This window comes from Musca autumnalis, unplaced genomic scaffold, assembly GCF_047663935.1.
Source record: "Musca autumnalis isolate F117 unplaced genomic scaffold, ASM4766393v1 scaffold_1, whole genome shotgun sequence".
Lineage (NCBI taxonomy): Eukaryota > Metazoa > Arthropoda > Insecta > Diptera > Muscidae > Musca > Musca autumnalis.
The window spans coordinates 5,137,323-5,160,475 of NW_027411644.1; the positions used below are offsets into that span (position 1 = coordinate 5,137,323).

Below are 23,153 nucleotides of genomic sequence, written 5' to 3' on the forward strand. Positions count from 1 at the left end.
ATACATTGCATATTCTTATAAAACAAGAATATTAACTTTATTACATTAACACAAATTATAAAAACTCTCCATTAAATTTGATCGTAACTAATGCTAATGCTAAGTTTACATTTACGAAATCCACTCGATTTCAACTGTCAATTCCACAGCTCAAACGTCAAATGAAATCTCATCTGTATTTCATTTGACGTTTAACCTATGGATTTGACAGTTGAAATCGAGTGGATTTCGTAAATGTAAACCAAGCATAAGTTTACTTCCTCTACTCTGCTTTTTATGACATCGAAATTGATATTGCTTCATCATCCAAATGGTTGTTCATTTTTCCTCCTACTTCAGTTCAGATTTCCAAAAAACTCCAGCTCAACTTCAAAAATAATTTGCGTCTCGTTAATTACAGCAATGTTCATAACTTTAGTTTGTATTTCTTTATTTTTTATAAAACAAATTCTTAGAATTTTAACACTCTTTCTTGTGTTCAGAAAAAAAGGCTGCGACTGTAGGGATCAAAAAATTGGCTTGCTTGGCTACGGATATTTAAGCGAGAGCTTCCAAAATGTATCGAGCGTAGTGCATTTTCATAACTCCTTGTGGACTGTCAAATCTCTTTCAGTGAAGTCCATGTGCAGTACGCCGTTGGTTCAAAATGGTCAGCAACCGCATGAAGGCGAGGTACGATCGAGCGGCAAATAGTGATAGGTTCCAAGAAGGGCAACTGGTACTATTGTTCAACTACAACGAAAAAAAGGACTACGCCCCAAACTCCATATGCACTGGGAAGGTCCCTACAAGGTAGTCACGAAAATAAATTACGTCGTGTATCGCATTCAGAAGAGCGACAGCCCTAGATCGAGGATGAAGGTGGTACATCTAGAACGGTTGGCCCGCTACGGAACGAAGGCTGTGCCAAGTCAGGAGGAACAGGCTTAAGCGGGAGGCAGTGTTACCAATGCACATACCACAGAGGGGGAAGTGTGCCTATTCGGGATGAACAGGCTTAAGCGAGAGGCAATGTTACGAATGTAACTGATAGGTTTAAGTTAATTTGGTTTAATTTCCGTTAATTTAAAAAGTTGAAATGTAACGTAAAGTTTTATTACGCAGTTACTTTATTTAAGCAACAACAACTACCATGTAGAATTCTCTTCATCATTCTAGTTCTTACTTGTCCTTTCATTAATGTACTTTTGTTTTGCCATAATCATGTAATTATCGTTTAGTTTGCTACTTCTTGTATTTGTTTGTTGTTGTTGTAATTACGTCATTAGTTTGCTTTTCCACTTGTATTGATCTTCGCACATGTATGTGAGTATGGTTGTTCGCTTATGGGTACTTTACACGGTATGTTTTTTACATATGAGTTGTCACTTCTCCAATACACAATGTATATGCAAAGTGACAACTCATATGTAAAAAACATATCGTCTAAAGTACCCATTATGGGTACTTGACACGATATGTTTTTTACATATAAGTTGTCAATTTTTATATACAAAATGTATACGCAAAGTGACAACACATATGTAAAATAACATATCGTGTAAAACACCCATTAGTGCGAATGTGCGTCTGTGTGTTCGTTGCACAGATTCGAGGTGTTACCAGACATTCTGGAAAATTCCCCAACATGGAGATTTTATAGATAAGATAAATACAGGTGGAAACAGCAACGGCGAGTTAGTTATGAATTTTATCGCGATGTGTAAACATCGACTAGTAAGGAGTAGTTTTCACTATATGTAAATGACATATGACATGAAATTTTCCATCATTATATAGTCGCTAATATGTGCAATATTGGGGATTTTACTTACGCCATTTACTTTGTGCGTCCACACCAGCAAAAATGTAATAAAATAACGTCTCCAAATTGCCTGCGTGGGTAGATATGGAATGTTTTTATTTCGTGTCATATGACATTGATAGATAGTGTAAACTACCTCTAAAGAAGTAAAGGCCTGCGTACATAAGCTGCCTTGTCTGCTTACCTTTGCTCTGTTCCAGAACCTGCAAGAAGCTACTACTTTTTACTACGATAACATATTTTCCTTTATGTTATCGGGAAAAAATGTAAAAATTAGTAGATTCTTGTAGTACTGGAACAAACCACTTGCTTACTTCTGATAAAAGAATAAAAATGAAAAGGGCAACCCAGTTCGAAATTTGCTCGGCCTCCTTTAAGGCCTGCGTACATAAGCTGCCTTGCCTGCTTACCTTGCTTAAAGAAGGCCGAGGAAATTTCGAACTGGGTTGCGCTTTTCTTTTTTATTCTTTTATCAGAAGTAAGCAAGGTAAGCAGGCAAGGCAGCTTACTTACCTTGCTTGCTTCTGATAAAAGAATAAAAAAGAAAAGGGCAACCCAGTTCGAAATTTGCTCGGCCTTCCGGTAAGCAAAGCGGTCAGGCGAGGCAGCTTATGTACCCTGGCTTTATTTCTGATAAAAAGTAGTTTCTTAGCCGGATTGTGATTTATTTATTATATACCGATACTTTCATTAGTTCTGGGGCTTAATTACCACTTTCGATTCGATCGAGTACTTCTTTCCTTTTTGAATGCTTAATATGCACTGTTTATTAAAAGTAAAAATGTTCTTAATAACTAAATACAAAAATATTACTTAACCTACTTAAACTAGTGTGTAGAAAAGAGAAAGTGAGAGTGCACATATGTGTACGAACGCATCTGCCATACAATCTTATGGAGAGGTCGTAAAATATTCTTATCTTACATGCGCATACATGTAGCAAGCAACCACATGGTTATCAGACTGCTCATAGATTGCCTGTACCAATCTATTTCGGACATACCACATATGGGAATGGAAATTCTTATCTCCTTTCTTCTAACGACCTCCCACGATAAGGAGGTCTGCTTGCCACATGTTTACCCATTTCAAGTGGACTGTATTTAAACTAGATCCCTATTTAACAAAATGATCTCTAATCTACACACGCAACCCTCACCAAGACATTCATTATCTTTATTAGAAAATAAAAATGTTCTTCCGTGAACATCTTGGGGGCCCAAAAATGCTTATGAAATATAAAATTATTTTATAACATAAAAATTAGAAATACCAACTAAAATTCTAAATTCAATCAATATTATTGTAGCAGCAATCTCCATCGCTTCAGCCACTCCTTCTTGCTCGTACCACCTTTGTCTGCCGGCTTCATCTTCCAGACAGAGTCGTCTTCATCTGGCGGCTTCTTCACTCTAGCAGTAAAAACGTCATCCTTCTGAGGGGGCTTCTTCTTACTGGCTTTAAACATCTTCTTATCACGTTGAAGAAAGTCATCCTTCTCTGGCGACATCACCATTTTGGCCCTAGGTATCATCTCCTTCCAACGTTCCAGGAAGCTATCCGCCTCCGGCTTTTGCTTGGCTTTCACACCTGCCTTCAAACGAAAATCCTTCTTCGTCCAATTGGTTTTATTTACTAACGCGTAGTTGATCTCTACTATGTGCGATTTGTCTTCTGCACAAAAGTTCTCATCTGTCGTCTTGATGAACTCGCTGCTAGTTACCCTAATTTTGTTGGCCAAATACTCACTTTCCACGTTAGCACTATTCGCCTTCTCCAAATTTGCAACCTTCATCGCTGCATCCTCATTGGCTATAAGTTTTGCAGCCAATACATCACGCTCGTTTTCTGCTAAATGTCGAGCTTTCTCTGCGCTAGCCAATTCTTCATTCAATTTTCTCATTTCTGCCTTCATAGCCGCCAACTCACAATTTCCCTCTTGGATAGCCGCTATTAATTCTTCCTTAGCTATCTTCGATTCCTCAGCCTCACGCTTGACTTGCTCCTTTAGTGTAGTGGCAAGCTTGACTGCATCTTCCTTCTCCGATTGGCATGCGGTCATAGCAACTTCCATTGCCATGATCTCCCCTTTCATAATCTTCATAGCTTCTACCGCGGCCCTGCGTTGCATTCGCTCGTTGTCCAATTTTTCCTGCAGGCCACGGACTTCCATTTTGGCCTCTTCAGCCCTCATGTGTAGGTCTCTTATCACCTCACACTGAGAGATCACTGTGGTTTCAAGGCTTGCTTTAGCCTCTTCAGCTTTCTTCAGATCAATTTCAAGAACCCTATTCATGGCTCTCGATTTCGCCGTTTTACGCTCTAAATCCCATATCACCTGGTACATGGCGTCTATTTTCTGTTTTTTCCTTTGTCGTTCTTCCTCCAATGACAGAGGTATAATGGGAAATTTCAACCTTCCGACCATCTCTTTTACCGCCTGTCTCATCAGCTCATCCTTCTTGGTAAGCAGTTGGAGCATTCTCTCCTTTACCAATTTGTTTTGAACTGCCAGGTTCGATGCTGCAGCCCGTTGAGTCTCGACGTACTCACAAATCCCTTCGTGGTAGTCTTCAGACTGGGTTTCATTGATCTCCTCAATAGCCCAGATGAGGAGACCAAGAAGCCTCTCCACTTCATCCTTTACCTTTGTTTCCATTTGAAGCAGCATGGTGAATGTCCCTTCCCCTATGGACAATATCCCCAATTGGATATTAAGACTTCACCAGCCAGCTGACCCAATTTCCTCCCTGTGAGGCAAATTATCAGCTTCCCAGCTCTTTTTGGAATCGGCCACTGATCCGGCTCGAAGGACCAATGTAAATAAGGATCCGTAGCGTGGAAAGAAAACACTTCTTTCCTTTTTGAATGCTTAATATGCACTGTTTATTAAAAGTAAAAAATGTTCTTAATAACTAAATACAAAAATATTACTTAACCTACTTAAACTAGTGTGTAGAAAAGAGAAAGTGAGAGTGCACATATGTGTACGAACGCATCTGCCATACAATCTTATGGAGAGGTCGTAAAATATTCTTATCTTACATGCGCATACATGTAGCAAGCAACCACATGGTTATCAGACTGCTCATAGATTGCCTGTACCAATCTATTTCAGACATACCACATGTGGGAATGGAAATTCTTATCTCCTTTCTTCTAACGACCTCCCACGATAAGGAGGTCTGCTTGCCACATGTTTACCCATTTCAAGTGGACTGTATTTAAACTAGATCCCTATTTAACAAAATGATCTCTAATCTACACACGCAACCCTCACCAAGACATTCATTATCTTTATTAGAAAATAAAAATGTTCTTCCGTGAACATTGGGGTCGCTGGAAATTCATAGAAAAAGGAGAAGCTGTTTCAATGTTTTGTTTTAGAAATCAAAGAAGCACATGTTTATTAGGGCTTTATTTTTTTAAATTATAACAAAATTCCTCACATATTAACAAACGTTGTATCGCCTCTACAAGCGGGGATTTACTGCGCGGCTTATCGTTCGAACTTGGAGGAGGTTACATATCATTGATATGAAGAAGTCTTTCTGGGAAATGCTTTTTCCGAATGATATATTTTTTTCTCAAAAAATAAATGTCCCTAATGTACATCGAAATAGAAATAAATGTATAAAATGTCATATGAAATTTGACACTAACGTTACAACCCAGTTCAGTCAGCTGTGTATTGCTGCTACCTTTTCTTATTCTATCATGACTTTGGGTAATAATTTCGGCTGCGCTAGAAAAATTTACGAATTGATTTATTTTTGTAATGTCATGTTCACACGACCGTTTCAATTACGTTGTTCACCTGTCGAACGACGTACACGAATTAACCCGTTTCCACGACACCATTCGTAATTAACAGAAACATAAACAAAATTTCCTTAATTTTTGTTTCCTTGTTTTCACGAAAATTTGAACCGAAAACACATAAAATATACATTAAATGAATAAGAAAACCAATAGACTTTCCTTCAAATGTATCTTCTATATTTAACTACACACATTTCATTCATTTTTTCCATAAATTCTGAATAATTTTGTATTTTCAATATATTTTTATATGTTACTATTTTGAGAGAGAGACATGTCAAAATAATGTTTGTGTATACACACTTTCAGTTATTTGTTTCCTTTTTAATTCTGATTTTTTACACGACTTTGAACTAATGGACAAGAAATGTATGTGGAATTAAGAAGGAAACACAACCATCTTCCTTCTGCATCTATATAAAATGTTTAGTTCATTAATTTTCATTCATCTTTTTCCTTTTTTCTAAAAATTTTTGTGTTTTCTACAAATTTTTCAATTTTGAATTTAGACATGTCATAATTAATTTTTTCGATAAATTCTCTCATTTGTTAGGGATGGGACATACTTATTCGTCGTTCAGAAAGTGTTTCTAATCGAACAACGTAGAAAAATCGTCGTTCGTTCATAGAATTTTGTGTGGGGAATTAAGTAATTTATTCGTAGTTATGGGTCGAACGACGTACCGTGGAAACGGGCTATAAAACTTTTTGACATTAGGTCTGTACGATAACTTCGCAAATAAAAAGTACTTGCAGGTACTCAGCAAGTTCTCAGTAACTTCTCTCCACTAATTATTCTCTCTCGAAGCTAAAAATTTGCAGAACGTTATCGAACAACAATTTGCAAAAACTTGCAAGAAGTCAGCTGATTTGAAAATCAAGATGTTTGGCGGATAAGCTTTAATTTAACAATAGAAGGTTGTTTACGAAAATTATTTGATTATCCATTGCTACAAAAATAATTCTCTTTCCATATCATAAATTAACGGTTGGCAGTCCACATTGTGTTCCTCCTACTACATGGATGCGCCGCTTCTTGCTGAGATTTGATACCTTATGGCCCCGGCACATACGGTCCGTTGTGAGTCGCGTCACGCGTTAAAAACAACAACCACATGAAAAATGTGTAAGTGATGCCAAGTTTGTTCTTGAAGTTTTCATGTGGTTGTTGTAACACAACGCTCAACGCGCCGTATGTGCCGGAGCCATTAGAAATAAAACAATCACCTCAAACTACAAAATACAGTGAGTGTCGAAAGTATTCGGTTTTCAATTTCACCAATAATAAGACCTCAGTATTTTAGAAGCCCATGTCCAATATCCAAAAAAACAAATACCTAAAAAAATGTTGGTCCTGTGGCAATTAAAAAGTGTTTGTAACATGGATCCATGGCAACCCTATAGGCGAGAATAACAAAGAAAACGTGGTTAACCCTGTTTTCTATGCGTCAAAAATATTCGGTTTTTGTATCTTTTGTTAAATATTTTGCCAAAAACCGGCCATTATCGAAGTTTTTCTGCAATATCTAGGCGTTTACACCAGAGAGTTTGTCTTTAAATACAACTCTGATTTACTAACACATACATACATTTGTCGTTTGTCTCCCAGCTGTCCATCATTTTTTCACAGACAGTAAGGAAGACAAATTTTTGGCACTTTTTGTAAAAATAACTGAGATAATAATTGAAATGTGTTGAAAATAAAAGAACATGAACAAAAACAAAATGTGTGAACGGAAAACAAAAATATGTCGATGATTTTCATTCAAAATTTTACAACTGTTTTTGCAGTTGTCGGGACGCCTACGTCACACAGGCAAGTTGTGGGATTTTGACAATCAATACATGAAGTCAACTGTCCTGTCATTTGTAAACGCAGGGTATTAGTATACATTTTAATACTTGCGAACAGAATCATTGTTCCTGTGTGCAAAAATATTATATTTTATAGCAAATTATTAAAATTTAGGGCTAAGGAAAAACGCTATCCCAGAAATGGGAAAACTGGCCATATTTCATTATAAAAACCGCAGAAATAAACGGAAATGTTGCTTATTTTTGAATATTTAGTCGAATATAGTTGAAATAATGTGCAAAAGTCAATATTAGTTTACATTCGGCGTCGTTTCGTGATTTCGCGCGGAATCAAGCTAAATTTATCATGATTTCGCATACAAAAATGAAATCATCTCATTTCGTGATTTCAGCGAAATCAACATCGAAATCACAGTACACATGATATACAACCCTGTTTTTGCCTAAAAAAGTACCAAAAGTTGCAACACTTTTCACGTATCACAATAAACAAGGTAGATGGTCAATTGCTGCAACAAAAAATTTTAGAATCAAAGTTTGTAAACAATGTGAAAAAAATATTAAATTACTTTGTTACAATGCTATTTTTCATTGTGTTCCCGTACTTTTTTAATGGTAATGTTAGAAAAAAGAGCGAATTGTCAAAAATTGCTTCCCCATACAAATATCTTAAATAATACATGAACTGAAAAGTGACGAAAAATGTCAAAATCAACGTATCAGATAACATATTAGCCCTGTTCCTTTACGTGCAAGAATCTTCAAGTTTTACCACTTTTGACTCGAAAAGCGTTCCTTTACTTTAGACACCATACAATTCATATGGGAGCAGTTTACAACTTTTACCACTTTTGCCGGTTTTACCATTTTCAAAAGTAAAGGAACAGACCAATTAGATGCCAATGAAAATACTTGCTGCCAGTTTCTACTAGGCCAAAAGTGTATGGCAGAAAACAGGAGAAGGTGTTATTCGGCGCTATTTTGGTTTAAAGAGAAGTGCAAGTCTTGCTAGATTTCGGAGTACGGGAGCGCATTTTTAGCACTAAACGGGAAAACTACTGCAAGTACTAAAATTATGCAGGTTCTGAGGACAACTTTTATCTATCAAAATTTATTAATATGATGTCTCAACGATAAAATAATTTTTTTATTTTTTCATTTGTTAGTACTATACACAATTAATAGGATATATAGATAATTTTACGATAATTTTCCAAATAAAGTTGTAAAGTTCTATATGTTTGATGATTAATTCAATTTACAACAACTTGTGAAAATTCATGTTCGATCAGCTGCGCGCTACCTTGATCATTGTGATATGTTTAAAATCAACAAAAAATTAGTGTAAACACCGAGGTGTATTTCAGGATTTCGTGAAATCCAGTGGATTTTGGAGCGCTAGTGTAAACTTGGCATTAGGGATTTTCCTTACGCCACTTACTTTTTGCATCCACACCAGCAAAATTGCAGTAAAATTAACGCCTGCGTACATAAGCTGCTCTGCCTGATTGCCTTGCTTTCCTGCTTCATTTTTGACATAATAAAAATAAAAGAATAAAGAAGGCCGAGGAAATTTCGAAATGGGTTGCCCTTTTCTTTTTTATTCTTTTATCAGAAGTAAGCAATGTAAGCAGGCAAGGCAGCTTATGTACGCAAGCCTTTACGTCGACACATTGCCTGCGTGGGTAGATATGGAATGTTTTTTTTTCGTCTCGTATGACATTGATAAATAGTGTAAACAACCTCTTAGAGGTAGTTAACACTATCTATCAATGTCATATGACACGAAATAAAAACATTCCATATCTACAGACGGAGGCAATGTGGAGACGTAGTTTTATTATATTTTTGCTGAGGTGAACCCACAGAATAAATGGCGTAAGGAAAATGTCCAATATTCTACATATTAGTGACTATTTAGGCCGTCATCAGACCATCTGCTTTTTCAGATGTATGACATCAGCTGTTCTGTAGTATTAGTATACCCAAAGTGACAAGATACATGTGAAAAAGCAGATGGTCTGATGGCCGCCTTAACGGTGGAAAATTTCATGTCATATGATATTTACATATAGTGTAAACTACCCCTTAGTAAATGTAGAATTGGTGGTGCGAATAGGGGTTAAAAATTCGATGTTGTCTTTCTCGAGCAAATGCTCGATCGAATCGAATGTCGTAAGTCGATAGTCAGACTAGCACGATTTCAACATGGCGACGTCAAGTTTATAGGCGAGGGGTATGAAGTAGTGAAACCCATGTACATGGTTTTCTATGTTTGTTATGTTGCCTCTTCTTGTTTTTCATAGCAAGATTTTTTCTTCCATTTTCATTCATTTGTTATGTACCGCCTAATGCGGCGCTACGGTGGGGTTCCGACAAGCTCAGTCGGGGCGTACACTTTCAGGGGGTTCTCAACCCTTCCACCGTCAGCCCTAGGGGTCAAACAATTAAAGGAATGAAAACAAAACAAGATACACACAAAATAAAACGACACAAACACGTTATACAACCATGACAAGGGAACTTGGTGTCTCGTTCCCACACATAGCCCGCCCATCCTTGACCCTTTGGTCCATATGAAAAAACGACAAAAAAATTTTAAAGGGCCCCAGAAGCCACACACACTTACCGCTTAATAACCTACATCCTAATTATCTCTCTTACAAAGAAACAAGTCAGCAATTCATATTAAATCACAAACATTCAAACATTAAATAGGTTTATTATCATGTTTTTAAACTTAATCCTAACAATGAAACATTTAAACACAATAGATTTTTATTTAAACTCCTAACACCTGACTTTATTATTGCGAGCCAATCGCTCAGGTTACTGACTAATATGAGTAGGAATTGTTTTGCCAATATGGCCACTTTTACTAATTTTCCCACCCTAATAGAGCTCTGTTAAGGGGAAGATGGACGTTACCATATGTCCATACACATAAAAAAAACCAAAATTACTCCTTTCGCATATCGGTGTAACCCTACGCTCACGTATTTTTATTTTTTTTTTTTTTTTTGGGCGTTAGAAATTCTTAACAAATGTGAAACTTAAATATTAATCTACTCACTACAGACGATCACACTTAGCCTAACGATGATATCAATTTTAAATCTTAGTATTTTTTGTTGAAGTTTTGATTATATTATTAAGGTCAATTTGTAAAAAAAAAACAATGATTGAAATTATTCTGTTCTTTTATGTAATTTCAGGCACCAAACACCATCTGGAGCGCATGCGCATATACATTAGGAAACAGACGTCACCCCTGTGCGTGCTAAGCGCCGTTTTATATCTCGGTAGGTACAAATTTATGATTTACCTGGTAGCCAGATACTTATTCGCTCTTTTCTTTATTATTTGCACATGAAGATGATGATGGTTTAGCCAATCTAGGACTTCCAAGCGTCCGAAACATTCAACGGGACACAATGCCTCACTCTGGACTTACGCCCACAGGTGTCTGACTTCCAACAGACTCAATATGGATTTTGTTTTTGGATCAATTTCTCCTTAAAATTTTACTGACCACCTCCACACAAAGCTTTGGAGGGGCCAGAGTTCTAATTGATGTGGTCGGTTTTCTTCTTGGCGTTATCTTTAATAAAAGAGCAATATTTTATAACCGACAACCAATCACTAATAAAACAAACACTTACAATTTTTTTGTACGCACAAAAACATACACACAACACCATCAATTTAAATAAATATTAGGAAGTGTTTTTTTCTCAAACATTCAGTCTTTTGTTTTATTCAATTTAACTATTTTCCTGGGGGTATATATTTTTTTATTTTGGCCATTATAAACTTATTGTCAGGCACCAAAAACTTCAATGGCGAATTTTCTCCCCGTTACGCCTTATATACGGCCGCCATCATCAGACATTTTCCTATTTTCTAGCTTTTTCGCGGATTTCCCAACGTTTATCGCTTTCATTTTCGTTGTCGTTTTCGCCTCGAACTAATCTATAGATCCCTATAGTTCCCCACAGTGTTGTATTTTATTATTTCATATTGGTTGGCAACACTGCGAATTTTGCCTATGAACCGACCATCTAATGTGTATCCGGTTTCTTTTTCGTTTGCCGGCTGCCAGAGGCAGGACGCCTCCATATAAAAAAACATCTCTCCAGCTCCACGCAACACATTTTTATTTTCTCAAGCAAATGTTAACAACGAAACAAGCATAAAAAGATTTAACAAAAACATTTCATTAATGAAATAGACGAGATTTAGCTATTACTATTAATTAAATTATTAATGTTAATTATTTTGTGTTGTTGTTTAGTTTATTTATATATGTTTGCCATGGTAGAATAAATACAAGGTAAAGTTAATACTACAACAAATACAACTCGAACAACAACCACAAAGGAATTTGTTTTTGTTTGGAACGTTAGTGTCAAATATAAATGTAAACAAAATAAGGAAATGTCTATAAACTATTGGAATTTAAAAAACTAATAATTTTTCACATTTGATTGAATATTTTGAAAAACATGAATGAAAACTGGTTAGATTTTCAGTTTGAATGTTTCCGTATCATTCCACTAAATACACAATATCACGCAGGAAGTAGAATTCTTGCCAAAATGTTTGGGGTCGCTCGTAATTCATTGAAAAAAGAGAAGCTGTTTCAATCTTTTGTTCTTGAAAACAAAAAGCACATGTTTATTAGGGCTTTATTATTTTCAAGTTTAATAAAATACCACACATATTAACAAATATTGTACCGCCTCTATAAGTGGTGTTTTAGTGTGCGACATGTCGTTCGGACCTGGAGGAGGTTACATGTCATTGATATGAAGGAGTCTTTATGGGAAATTGTTTTTATTTCAGATGAATAATTTTTTTCTTCAAAAAATATATATCCCTATTATACATCGAACATAGAAATAAATATATAAAATGTCGTATGGAATTTGACACTAACACTACAGCCCAGTTCAGTCAGCTGGGTATTGCTGCTACCTTTTCTTGTTCTACCATGTATGTTTGCTTTGTTTTTTGGTATGAGAAACACAACAAATGCGAATAGTAAAATAAAGGGACACGAAAAAAATCTTAAATTTCACGTTAACGTGTGTGGACACTAACGAAACTTGAAAAGAAACTTTAACGAAATTGGTTTCAAGAAACCTTGCTAGTCTGACCATCGACTAATTAGGCCCCTGTTGTTAATTAGTGAGTAGTAGTTGTGTATTTGAAGTTTTTATATGTTTTATTTTGTGCCAATGTTGAGCATCTCTCCAATTAATGTTTTTTCTGTTAAGTTAAATATCCTGTTATCTTTGTCAATTTCTTAAATGATGTCTTCGGACTTGGAATTGGAAAGAATAAATAAATTAAAAAACAAAAGTACAAGGGCTTTTGACTTTTCTTTATTCTTTTATCAGAAATTATGCCCAACTTTACTCAAACGTTGGATGTGTTTAGGACTTAAGGTAGAAACACAATGAAATACGCCGATTTTCCACGCTCAGTTTCATGTAAAAGATTAAATGCCAACTACTACCTAATTCAAATGAATTAGGTAGCATTTGAATTAGGTAGTACTTGGCCTTTAATCTTTTACATGAAACTGAGCGTGAAAAAGTGGCGTATTTCATTGTGTTTCTACCTTTAAAGCAGAAAACACATCCAACGTTTAGGCTTGCGTCAATTATGGTAAAAGAATAAAAAGTAATAGCCATGGTAAAAGTAAAGAGGTAGATATAGATGAAAATACACTATAGAACCCTGGTTTTTCCTGAATTCCTAAAACGTCAAAATTAGTCCCAATTTACATTGGGCGAGTTTACTTGCGGCAATTGTCATTTTGTAGGAGAGATAGGTGAGGTATATGGTAACCCTTTGCCTCTCAGCACCCTCTCTCACCTGCAAACTGACAATTGCCGCAAGTAAACTCGCTTAATGTAAATTGGGACTTACTAAACACAAAAGCAACAAGTGGGTTTGGTTACAATACATTTTGTAAGCATTTTATAAAAAACGCGAAAAATGAATGAATTGTCGAAGTTTCTCCACATAATCGAATTGTGGAAGTGATGAAATAATTGTTTCAATGCAAAGCTGAAGAATTTCTTCCAAACAAATGTTCTAAAAACAATTTCAAAAATCATTGAATTCGAATGTTTTTAAAATCGTTTGGTATATTTTTCGAACAGCACACACACATACACAGATTGTGTATATAATTTTGAAGTTTTAGGAACATTAGAAAGAAAAAATATAACTGACAGATAGCTTTAGCTAACCTTTCTAATTAAACCATGACTATAGCTTTTACTTTTACTAGGCGTTTACACCAGACAGTTTGTCTTCAAATACAACTCTGATTTACTAACACATACATGTATTTGTCGTTTGTCTCCCAGCTGTCCATTATTTTTTTTTAAAGGCAGTCGGGTTAACAAATTTTTGACATTTTTGTGAAAAAGAAGTAAGATGATAATTCAAATGTGCTGAAAACAAAAGAATATGTACAAAAACAAAATAAGTGAAAGGAAAAAGAAAAGAAATCGATGATTTTCATTCATAATTTTACAATTGTTTTTGCAGTTGTCTGGACGCCTACGTCACACAGGCAAGCTTTGGGTTTTTGACAACCAATACATGAACTTGACTGTCCTGTCATTTGTGAACGCAGGGTTATGTTTGGTTTACATTTACGAAATCCACTCGATTTCAACTGTCACTTGCATTGCTTAAACGTCAAATGAAATCCAATAGATTTCAGATGAGTTTTCATTTGACGTATACACAAAGGAATTGACAGTTGAAATCGAGTGGATTTCGTAAATGTAAACCAAGCATTACGATGAAGTTTCTTAAAATTTTGCCAGTTTTAACTCGGAAAGCGTTCCTTAACCCCAAAAAGAAGTAAAATTTAAAGCAAAATTTAAGTGAGAGAATGTCAAAATGGCTTTTACCACTTTCTGCTCAAGAAATTTCGTGGTGTAAAAAGTGGAAAATCTGTCAAACTGCTGATTTGACATTTATTTGCCACCACCGCGCACCATCAAAGCAAAATAAAAAGAAAAAATATAAATATAAATAAAAAATTAAACCAGTGAAATAAAAAACAGTGAAATTTATTTTGTTTGTTGTTATTTTTTAAGCAGCCATGTTTGTTTTTTGACATTGCTGCCAGCTCTACTATTTTCCGTTCCTTTACTTTTGTGCAATTTGGACCGTTCTCTCTTTTGTTACTTTTACTATTAAAACAGTAAAGGAAAAAAGCTTAGTCCCAATTTACATTAGGCGAGTTTACTTGCGGCAATTGTCAGTTTGACGGAGAGAGAGGTGAGGTATATGGTAACCCTTTGCATCTCAACACCCTCTCTCATCCACAAACTGACAATTGCCGCAAGTAAACTCGCCTAATGTAAATTGGGACTTACATGACCTTGGTTTTTTATTCTTTTACCATCAAACGTAAGATGTGTTTTCGGCACTAGTCAGCTGTTTTCGCGGCAAAGCCATTCTGCTTTTTCACATGTATGTAGTCACTTTAATTATTTATTAATTATTATATGATTTGCAAGGGATTTTACTTCAGTGGTTTCCCGTTCCCTTCTGAAGGGTTTGTAGTTTTCCATCTATGGTTGCAGCCGCTCCACGAGAGTTCAGACGCTGTTCACAGCCGCCCAATACGGGAACAGACGCTGTGGTAGTATTCATTCGCTGTTTGGAAGCCGTTTTAAACTTGTTACACCTACCGATTATTATTATAATAATTCATATGGAAACAACAGAAGAAACACGGCCCTCAGTCTCCGGCAATAAGAGGGTGCTAAGAATCCCCGGAGGTAAAACAAAAAAGGTACTAAAAATAGGAACGTGGAATGTTAGAAGCTTATACGAAGCTGGAAAGCTCAATAACACTATAAGCGAAATGAACAGACTAAATATAGACATTCTCGGAATAAGTGAAACATGGTGGACTGAGAGCGGAGACTTTAGATCGGAAAATACTCGAGTATTTCACTCAGGAAATCAAGAAGGAAAGCATAGAAAGGGTGTGGCAATAATAGTAAAGAGTTATATTGCAGAATATGTATCAGGATTCATCCCATATTCTGACAGAACAATGATGATACAAATTAATACAAAACCTATTAATATGAACATTATCCAAGTTTACGCTCCCACATCGGACTCAAGTAATGACGAAATCGAGGAATTCTATGCAGAAATCGAAGAGTTACTCAAAAACACCAAATCTCATGAAATTACTATTATACAAGGAGATTTTAACGCAAAGGTGGGAAGAGATGAGGTAAATGGAGTCACTGGAAAATATGGACTAGGACAACGCAACGATAGAGGGGATAGATTGGTACAATTCTGCCAAGAACATAAAATGAAAGTTACAAATACAATGTTTCAATTACATCCCAGAAGACTTTATACGTGGAGATCTCCTCATGATAACCCAGCAAACATCATAAGAAATCAAATTGATTACATAATTATCAACAAACGATACGCTTCAAGTGTGATGAAGAGCTCAACTTGCCCCGGTGCGGACGTCCCATCTGACCATAACCTGCTACTTTCTAAAATCAGGATCAAATTAGCAATTACCCGAAAAAAGAAGAGGACACCCAGACTAAATCTGCACATGATGAAAGATCCAACTATTAATTGCGAAATTAAAACAGAGATTAACTCCAAACTTGAAGGAGTAAACAAGGAGGATGTGGAAAATATATGGCATAATCTCAAAACAAAGATAAACTCCACCACAAATATGTGCCTACAAAACTCTCCTGCATCGAGAGACGATGAGTGGGTCACTGAGGAAATAAAACAATTACGAATCCTAAGAAGCCAACAGAAAAATAGAAATTTCGAAATATACTGGGAGATAAATAAAGAAATCAGAACCTTGACAAGAGCAGCAAAAAATAATTTACTTAATAGAAAATGTCAAGAAATTGAAACTTTACAGAACCTACACGATGACTTCAACCTTCATAAGAAGTTAAAGGAAGCAGCAGGAGTATATAAAAAAACAGCGCCAGCCACTCTGCTAGATGAAAATAACAAAGCTATATTTGAATTGGCGGAGAAAAAACGAATATGGAAAGAATATGTAGCAAAATTATTCACTGATGCCGAAAGAACCCCTTACGAAGAAACAGAAGACAATCTGACTGGAAACCCAATAACAAGGTACGAAGTAGAGCAGGCAATAAAAACACTCAAAGATATGAAAGCAACAGGACCTGACGATATACCAGCTGAAGTATTAAAACTTATAGAGGATGAAAATGTCGAACTACTCGTAATACTCTTTAACCACGTATATGACACGGGGAAATATCCACCAGACTGGCTCATTTCAAAATTCATACCGATACCAAAGAAGAACAACGCAAAACGGAGAAATGACGGAAGAAGTAACGATTTCAAAGGGGGTACGACAAGGATGTATCCTTTCGCCGTTGTTATTTAATATATACTCCCAACGAATATTTATGGAGGCTATAGAGCACCAAAGAATAGGAGTACAAATACATGGTATGATTATCAACAATATCAGATACGCGGACGATACAACAATATTAGCTAGCACCATATCCGGTCTACAAAAACTTATTGACAAACTCACAGATGTAAGTGAATCGTATGGACTGAACAGACCAGCTGATGGCATACATGTGAAAAAGCATATGGTGTGATATAGCCATAAGTAATTGTACCATGATATCGGTGTATCCATGGTTTAATAAGAAAGGTTAGCCAAAGCTTCCTGTTAATTTAAATTTTTTCTTTCAACTATTCCTAAAACATCAAAACAATATACACAATCTTTGTATGTGTGTGTGCTGTTTGAATAATATGCCAAACAATTTTAAAAACAATCGAATTCAATGGTTTTTAAATTCGTGTTTAGACTATTAGTATGAAAGAAATTTGTCAGCTTATCATAGAAACCTTGGCCCTTCATTCATTTTTCGTGTTTTTTATAAAATGCTCAAAATTGGTATTGTAAACAAACCCACTTGTTGCTTTTGTGTTTACCAATTTTGATGTTTTAGGAATTCAGGAAAAACAAGGGTTTTATAGATTTTTTTCATTTAAATCTACCTCTTTACTTATACCATGGGTGTATCTTTGTCTTTATTTCGCTCGCTCTTTATCGCCCTTTTCCCATCCTCCTCTGTTTCTTCTTTTACGGCGGTAGGTTTTTGAAGTTGGCTTTGTTGTTTCTGTTTTAGACCGGAATAATTTTTTTATCAAGTTTCGAGATTTGGTCCTTTTATTCTATAATAAGAAATTAAAGCGTTTTGTCGTTTAGATACCATTGCAATCGTAAGGACAGTATTTGGAGACAGGAAGTATATAAAGAGCAATGGAGACGATTGATATAGCCAGATTGGAAGAGGCTGTGGTAGTATTTTATCGTTCCACATCTCAGGAACAGGCTCATCTACATGAATGGCTGACAAATGTACAAGCTAGCAAAATGGTAGCTATATTTATATTAAATTATAAAAACAAAGAAAGAAGCAAGTTTAAAGTTGACCTTTACAGGCTTGGCAGTTCAGTTGGCAACTAATGCAGCTGGGAAAGGTTGGTCAATCCCCTTGCCCTCATAATCCTTGTTTAGTTTAACAATTGCAATGTTTGTTTTCAGAGTCAAGAAGTTCAATTTTTCGGAGCAATAACATTGCACTCTAAACTAATGAAATTTTGGCATGAAGTTCCGCCCGAAAATCGAGATGAGTTGAAACAAAAAATATTAGAAAGCATTATACAATTCGCTGGAGGACCTAAACTAGTGCTTAATCGTTTATGCATAGCGGTATTGTGTCTATAACTTTCAATATTAAAACGTAACGTTGTAGTAATTTGTTTTTGGTTTTAGTTAAGTGCCTACATAGTACACATGTTGAGTGAATGGCCAAATGCCATTGAGGATGTAATAAATATCTTTCAAAACCAGCAGATACCAAATGTTTCGAATGAAACACAATTGTGGATATTGTTGGAAGTATTGCAAGCCATCCCGGAAGAGGTATACATCACAAACACATGCTTGCGTAAATAAAATAATCCAATATGACTAAATTTGTATTATTTCAGATGCAAGCCATTTACAGTTCTGTGAAGAGGACGGTACTACGAGCAGAGGTAGCCAAGAGGACACCACTCGTAATAGAAACAACTGAACGTTACCTTCAAATGCAACTCGAGAGAGAATGGGATACTGAAACATTCAATAACATGACCAGAGCAGTGAAATGTGTTGGCACATGGGTTAAGTATGTCTCTTATTAACTAACAGGACTTTTTGTATTACAATGGACTTATCTGTTTCAGAAATATTGGATTCCCAATCGATAACTGCATCAATATTGTTGACATAATACTTAAAATAGTGAACAAGTGTTATTGGCCATGTACACAAGATCCAGATGGCGATGGGTGTATGTCAGCCGATGAGAATGATTTAGCTGAGACTTGTTTGAAGACTCTTGTAAACATTATTATTCAACCGGACTGTCACCTTTTCCCCAAAACGGCATTTGTCCTCATTAAGATGTTTCTGGACCAGCTGTGTAATATCACTAAAATGGAATGGAAGCCAGATAATAATAACGAAGACATAGTTTCATACATATACACATTGTTTGTATCGGCAGTAGAGAGACATTCTCAGCTCCTATTGAGCGGTATCACAACTACAGACCCTGAACTGTCATCTTTGTATACGCGTCTTGTACACGAGATATTACAGTGCACAGATAAACCGGGGATTTATCCAGTGGAGGAATCATGTAGCAGCATGGCACTAGGATTTTGGTATCTTTTGCAAGATGAAGTGTTTGCAATGACCAATGAAGAGGAGCGTCTTAAATGTTGGGAATACATCAAACCACTCTATGCTCACTTAACCCGTATTTTAGTGAGAAAGTCGGAACAACCGGACGAGAAATCAATAGATAAATGGAGTTCAGACGATTTGGAAAGTTTCCGCTGTTACAGGCAGGATATTTCAGATACATTTGTAAGTAATTTCGACATAGAAAATATTTATTTTGTTACCTAATTGAGGGAGATCTATTTGTATTCTTTGTAGATGTACTGTTACGATGTTTTGCATGATCAAATTTTAGACATTTTATCGGCTGTTTTAGACGAAACTATTGCTCAGTTGCATTCTAATCCGAATCAATGGACAAAATTGGAAGCATGTATATATTCATTTCAGTCAGTAGCCGAGCATTTCGATGGGGAAGAAACAAAACAAATTCCCAAATTCATGCGAGTTCTAAATGAAATTCCCTATGAGAAAATGAATGAAAAACTTCTGGGTACAGCTTTAGAAGCTGTAGGTTCCTACTGTCAGTGGTTGCGTGGCAATCCAATGTGGATACCCTCTGCTATAGAACTGTTGGTACGGGGTCTAAATTCTTCCATGTCTGCCCAGGCCACTTTAGGTCTTAAGGAGTTGTGTCGCGATTGCCAAATACAAATGAAACCCTACGCTGAACCTTTGTTGAATGCGTGTCAGTCATCATTGGCGTCGGGTCAAATGAAGAATTCCGACTGTGTTAGGCTTATGTTTAGCATTGGAAAACTGATGAGTCTTTTAACACCCGATAAAATTCCTAATTACCTGGACATGATTGTCAGTCCATGCTTTGAAGAATTGTCTACCATATGTCAAAGTGGTGCTGTAAGTCAACTTTTATTTTCTTGTATTCCATGAATGTTTTCTATCGACCTGTATTCTGTTTAGAAAACGCCGCAAGCAAGAATTCGTACAATATTCCGCCTGAATATGGTGTCAACGCTGTTTTCTTCACTCAACACAGATATCGATGACGACGAGCTACCTATCGAAGATCTACAAAATATGCAGCCAGTTTTGATTGTAATGCAAAAAACAATGCCAATATTTAGGCAAATTGCTGAGCTGTGGGTAGAAGAATTGGATGTTCTAGAGGTAAGGCGTATTAAAATTATAATTTAGGGGATTTATTTGGATTATAAAAGTGGCATATATGTAGTTATATTATCGCTTTATGATTTCTGTCAAAAGGAAATGGTTGTAAACTACAGTCATATATTTCTAATATTAGCTGATGGTCATTGTAGCCAATGATATGTCTTATACATTTTAATATAATAATAAATAAATATTTCTAATAATTTATTCGTTCTAATTTAGACGGCTTGTGCGGCTCTCAAACACGCTATTGTAAATTTAAAGAACAGCTTCAAGCCAATGCTACAAGATCTTTGCTACTTTATTGTTGCAATTTTCCAAACACGTTGTTGTGCGCCAACTTTGGAAATTTCGAAAACGGTATGTGAAATTCGTTCTTAAACAATTCACCAACTCAATAATTCGACTTTTATTAAAGGCAATTGTCATATTCTACAAAGACGAAGATTGCAAAGCCCTAATGCAACAATTGATGATAGAATTTGTAATACACAGTTTTAAATTATTTGAGGTAAGTTTATTGGTCTGCTTCAGAACCTGCAAGAATCTACACATTTTTACTACGAATAGTACTACGAAAAAATAATAAAATTTAGTGGATTCTTTAAGTTCTGGAACGGATCATATATTCCATAATAAATTCTACAATATGACAATATAATAACGCCTAACCGTCTTTAGTCTACCCCTGAGAATGGTTTTTCGAATATTGCTGAAACGATAGAAACGTTCTACTCTTGTTTAATGCAAATTATCAAGAAAATACCACAATCTCTGGATGACAAATCGATTGCATATGATCGTCTCATATTTTATGCACTGAAGGCTATGACGTTACCAGAAAATGGACCCATAAGGTTTTCAATACAATTTCTATCGCATTTCGTAATGCAGTCACGCAACTATCCTCAGATGACACAGGCTGTACTTGCGGCCGGTGAGGAAATATTACGCACTGCCACTGTTTGTGTGGCCTGTGTTACTCCTAGACAACAAGTTGAAAAGTTCGCTGACATTTTCCTGAGTATTAATAAGAAGTATCCAGCAGAAATGGCAGTTTGGTTGAAAAATATAATGCATGCTCCAAATTTCCCCACGCCTTTAGTTGATGATGCCGATAAAACGAAGTTTGTTACACAGGTCATTAGGTAATTGATTGGATAATTCGATATGACCTTGCGTTAATGTTTTCTATATCGTTACAGAGAAAAGGTAAACAAGCGACTGTTGCAACAATACCTTAATGAATTTGCAATCAAAGCAAGAGGCCTTAGTGACAAATTTCAATAAATGGTTTTAATGCAGTACTATTTATTGCCAATAGTGGTGTATATGTGTTTATTTAATGTCTTAAATTCTTTCATATGATGTATGTATATACACAAAGTCCAGATCTTCAAATAGGAGACAATGCCTATAAAAACATTTGAAATGGTCTGTGTCTATCGAAGCACAAACTTCCTCACACAGAAGTGTCATTTCGATTAAGATTTTTTTTGCGTTTTATGGGTAAAATGTTTCAGATTTTGAATTTCTACTTCATGATGATTAAGGTGCAAACTACAACTTCAAGCAAGGGTCGTCTTATATTTAATTTTTATAGCTATATCATGGACTGTGAAATGTGCAGAACTATATATTTTTCCTTTTAAAGTGAAAACGAGGGTCTACCTATAAAATTCAAGCAATGGATAATTCCAGCTTGTATCAAAGTCTCGCAGTAGGTGTTAAACATAAAGACACTTATCTATTTATCTATTTATAGCAATGTATCTTGTATAAAACCCGTCAAAATAGCACCATATAATTATTACATAATTGGCAGCTAATATGAAAAAGTAAACATTGCATGACTTTTTAGTATATAATTGCCATGATAGGATTAATTTTGAGGCATAAATTGACAAAAATGGCTTCCAAAATCCATTACTGAGTACGTTGCATTATTACTATTGTGACACTTCCACATTGGCTAATAAGTAATATACTAATTTTTCTTAGATTTAAGAAATGTAAAAAGTAATACAGAATGAATGCATGACCGATATGTTTAAATCTATTTTCTTTAACAATGTGATATGTTATGTATGTTATACGTGTATGTATTTGAATATTTTTAATAAAAATCTAAACAGCCCACATATTTTAAATACACAATATACTATTCTATGTGTCAAATATTAGTTTAAAATATATATCAGCATCATAAAATATACAATAAAATAGTTTAAACAATAACTGAGAAAAACCTAAACTGCATTTATTTTTGTGTAAATGATAAGTTACGGACGATTAAACGAACATAATGCTACTGTTTATACATATATTTCTTAGGTGTTATCGGGTTTCTTCATGTTTACAAAGTATTGGGTTTTAATAAATTAAATGGATTTAAATTGATAATTCCTTTGTATACACGTCAAATATATTATGTGTGTTCGTTTACTTACAATTTGTACAAATTGTTACTGGATGTTGTTCGTTTACTCTACAGCACCATGCAAAATACATTAGTCGATTACAAGAAGTTACTGGACTTGTACAAATTATTGAGTAAACGAACAGACCTATTCACCCTTATTACGGTTGGCGTAGTCGTAGAGTTTCAAGTGACGTAGACGTTGTCGTAGGCGTAGACGTTGGCGTAGTCGTAAGATACATTTTTATATGATGAAAAATTATATACAACGACATTTTTTGTCTTTTATAGCATTTTATATCCTTAAAAAATCGAAAGAA

At 35.4% G+C, this 23,153-nt stretch overlaps 1 protein-coding gene across 1 annotated transcript; it reads left to right on the forward strand.

Annotated features, from left to right (window-relative positions):
* The first annotated feature begins 17,628 nt into the window (after positions 1-17,628).
* cdm (importin-13-like protein cdm) lies at positions 17,629-22,662 on the forward strand. The gene is made up of 12 exons (XM_073961866.1): positions 17,629-17,927; positions 17,993-18,031; positions 18,096-18,263; positions 18,327-18,476; positions 18,545-18,723; positions 18,782-19,469; positions 19,542-20,141; positions 20,205-20,411; positions 20,637-20,774; positions 20,833-20,925; positions 21,096-21,562; positions 21,620-22,662. Exons 1-12 carry the CDS (start codon positions 17,811-17,813, stop codon positions 21,702-21,704), a joined length of 2,931 nt encoding a protein of 976 aa, XP_073817967.1. The 5' UTR covers positions 17,629-17,810; the 3' UTR covers positions 21,705-22,662.
* The last annotated feature ends 491 nt before the right edge of the window (positions 22,663-23,153 follow it).